The sequence below is a fragment of the Centrocercus urophasianus genome, unplaced genomic scaffold, assembly GCF_019232065.1.
Source record: "Centrocercus urophasianus isolate 14NV4802_14NV808 unplaced genomic scaffold, USGS_Curo_1.0 seq_20, whole genome shotgun sequence".
NCBI classification, from domain to species: Eukaryota; Metazoa; Chordata; class Aves; order Galliformes; family Phasianidae; genus Centrocercus; species Centrocercus urophasianus.
Genome location: NW_024884756.1, coordinates 13834619 through 13836358, shown reverse-complemented (window position 1 = coordinate 13836358; position 1740 = coordinate 13834619). Strand labels below are relative to the sequence as shown.

At 63.8% G+C, this 1740-nt stretch overlaps 1 protein-coding gene across 1 annotated transcript; it reads right to left on the bottom strand.

Annotated features, from left to right (window-relative positions):
• Positions 1–359: 359 nt before the first annotated feature.
• On the bottom strand, positions 360–1433 carry NEUROD1 (neuronal differentiation 1). Its single transcript, XM_042822583.1, has one exon. The coding sequence runs from the start codon at positions 1431–1433 to the stop codon at positions 360–362; it is 1074 nt and encodes a 357-aa protein (XP_042678517.1).
• Between the last annotated feature and the right edge of the window lie 307 nt (positions 1434–1740).

Sequence of the window (1740 nt, the reverse complement as noted above, 5' to 3'; positions counted from 1 at the left end):
GTTTTTCTTTAACGATTTGAAAGGAAAGCAGTGCTAAGGCAACAGAACTTCTCTAAGCACTTTTCTGCTGGTTTAAATTAGTTAAATTATTTCGTATAAATTAGATATAATTCTACCTTTCCGATATGTATAAAAATTGATGAAGCTGCATGGTTTAAAATAGGAAATCCACGTTATAAAAAGTCATTAAAAATTCTGTACAAAACCACAACAAAATAATTCGGCGCGGGAAAGGTAACAAGTAGTAAAACGTTGGTTGAAAAATAGAGATCTCATATATATTTTGTAATTGGCCCATCGCGAGGTTAAAAATTGCATAGATCCGAATTATTGCTGGTGGCCCCGCTCGGCGGCGGCGCTCACTCGTGGAAGATGGCGCTGAGCTGCGCGCTCAGGACGCGCTCATGGTGCGGGTGCCCCTCGTAGGGCGCCATGCCGTCGGCCGGCAGCTCGCAGCGGGCGGCGGCGCCCGAGAAGACGGCGGCGTGGGCGGGCGCGGCGGGCAGCGGCCCGGAGGGGTAGTGCATGGTGAAGGCGTAGCTCTTGTCGAAGTCGGCGGCGGGCTCGTGCTTGAAAGAGAAGTTGCCGTTGATGCTGAGGGGCGGGCTGAGCGGGCCGTCGAAGGCGGGGCCGGCGCCCTCGGGCAGGCCGCCCTCGAAGAAGGGCTCGAGCGCGGCGCCGTAGGCGTGCGGCGGCTTGAGGTGGAAGAGGTGGGAGCTGTCCATGGTGCCGTAGGGCGGGCTGGGCAGCCCCGGCGACGCGTAGGGGAAGGGCGGCGGAGCGAAGGGCGCTCCCGCGGGCGGAAGGTGCGGAGGGGCGTCCGCGCTCTGCTCGGGCAGGAACGTCCGCGGGTTGAGCTGCAGGCAGCCGGCCACCAGGTTGGTGGTGGGCTGCGAGAGGCCCTTGCACAGTGTCTGCACGAAGGAGACCAGGTCGGGGCTCTTGCCGGAGCGCAGGATCTCAGACAGCGCCCAGATGTAGTTCTTGGCCAGGCGCAGCGTCTCGATCTTGGAGAGTTTCTGCGTCTTGGAGTAGCAGGGCACGACCTTGCGCAGGTTGTCCAGGGCCGCATTCAGGCCGTGCATGCGGTTGCGCTCCCGCGCATTGGCCTTCATGCGGCGCAGCTTGAAGCGCTCCAGGCGTGCCTTGGTCATCTTCTTCTTCTTGGGGCCGCGCCGCTTGGGCTTCTGCTCGTCGTCCTCCTCCTCCTCTTCTTCCTCCTCCTCCTCGTCCAGCTCGTCCTCCTCGTCTTCCTCCTCACCGTTCCGCAGCGCGTCCTCTTCGGCCTCGCCGTGCAGAGCCTCCAGGTCCTCCTCCTTCTTGTCGGCCTCGGGCCCGTCGGCGGGCGGGCTCAGGCAGCCTGCCGCCCAGCCGGGGGGGGCCTGCGCCTGCGGCTCGCCCGCCGGCCCGCTCTCACTGTACGACTTGGTCATGGCGAGCGCCTGCAGGACAGGGACAGCGCCGGTCAGTGGCACCGCTCGAAGCCGGGCGGGTGCCGGAGAGTCGCGGGAAGGGAGATGAGAGCGGGTGCGGGAAGATAGCGCTCGGGGACAGGGACGGCCCCGGGGACGCAGCTCCTCCCGCCGCCCGCGCCCCGACGCCGCGGACAGCTGCTGGCTCCGCGCTCCTGCCCGACCGCTCCCGAGCGACGCGTATCCCCATACAGGTGCCCACCCCCTTCCGGACCCGTTACCTCCGTTCTCAGCCTCTCCCGCGCGGTGACGGTCGCATAACCCCGCC

Bases quoted from the DNA above. Each gene is read 5' to 3' on its own strand.
- NEUROD1 (XM_042822583.1), bottom strand. From the start codon at position 1,433: ATGACCAAGTCGTACAGTGAGAGCGGGCCGGCGGGCGAGCCGCAGGCG.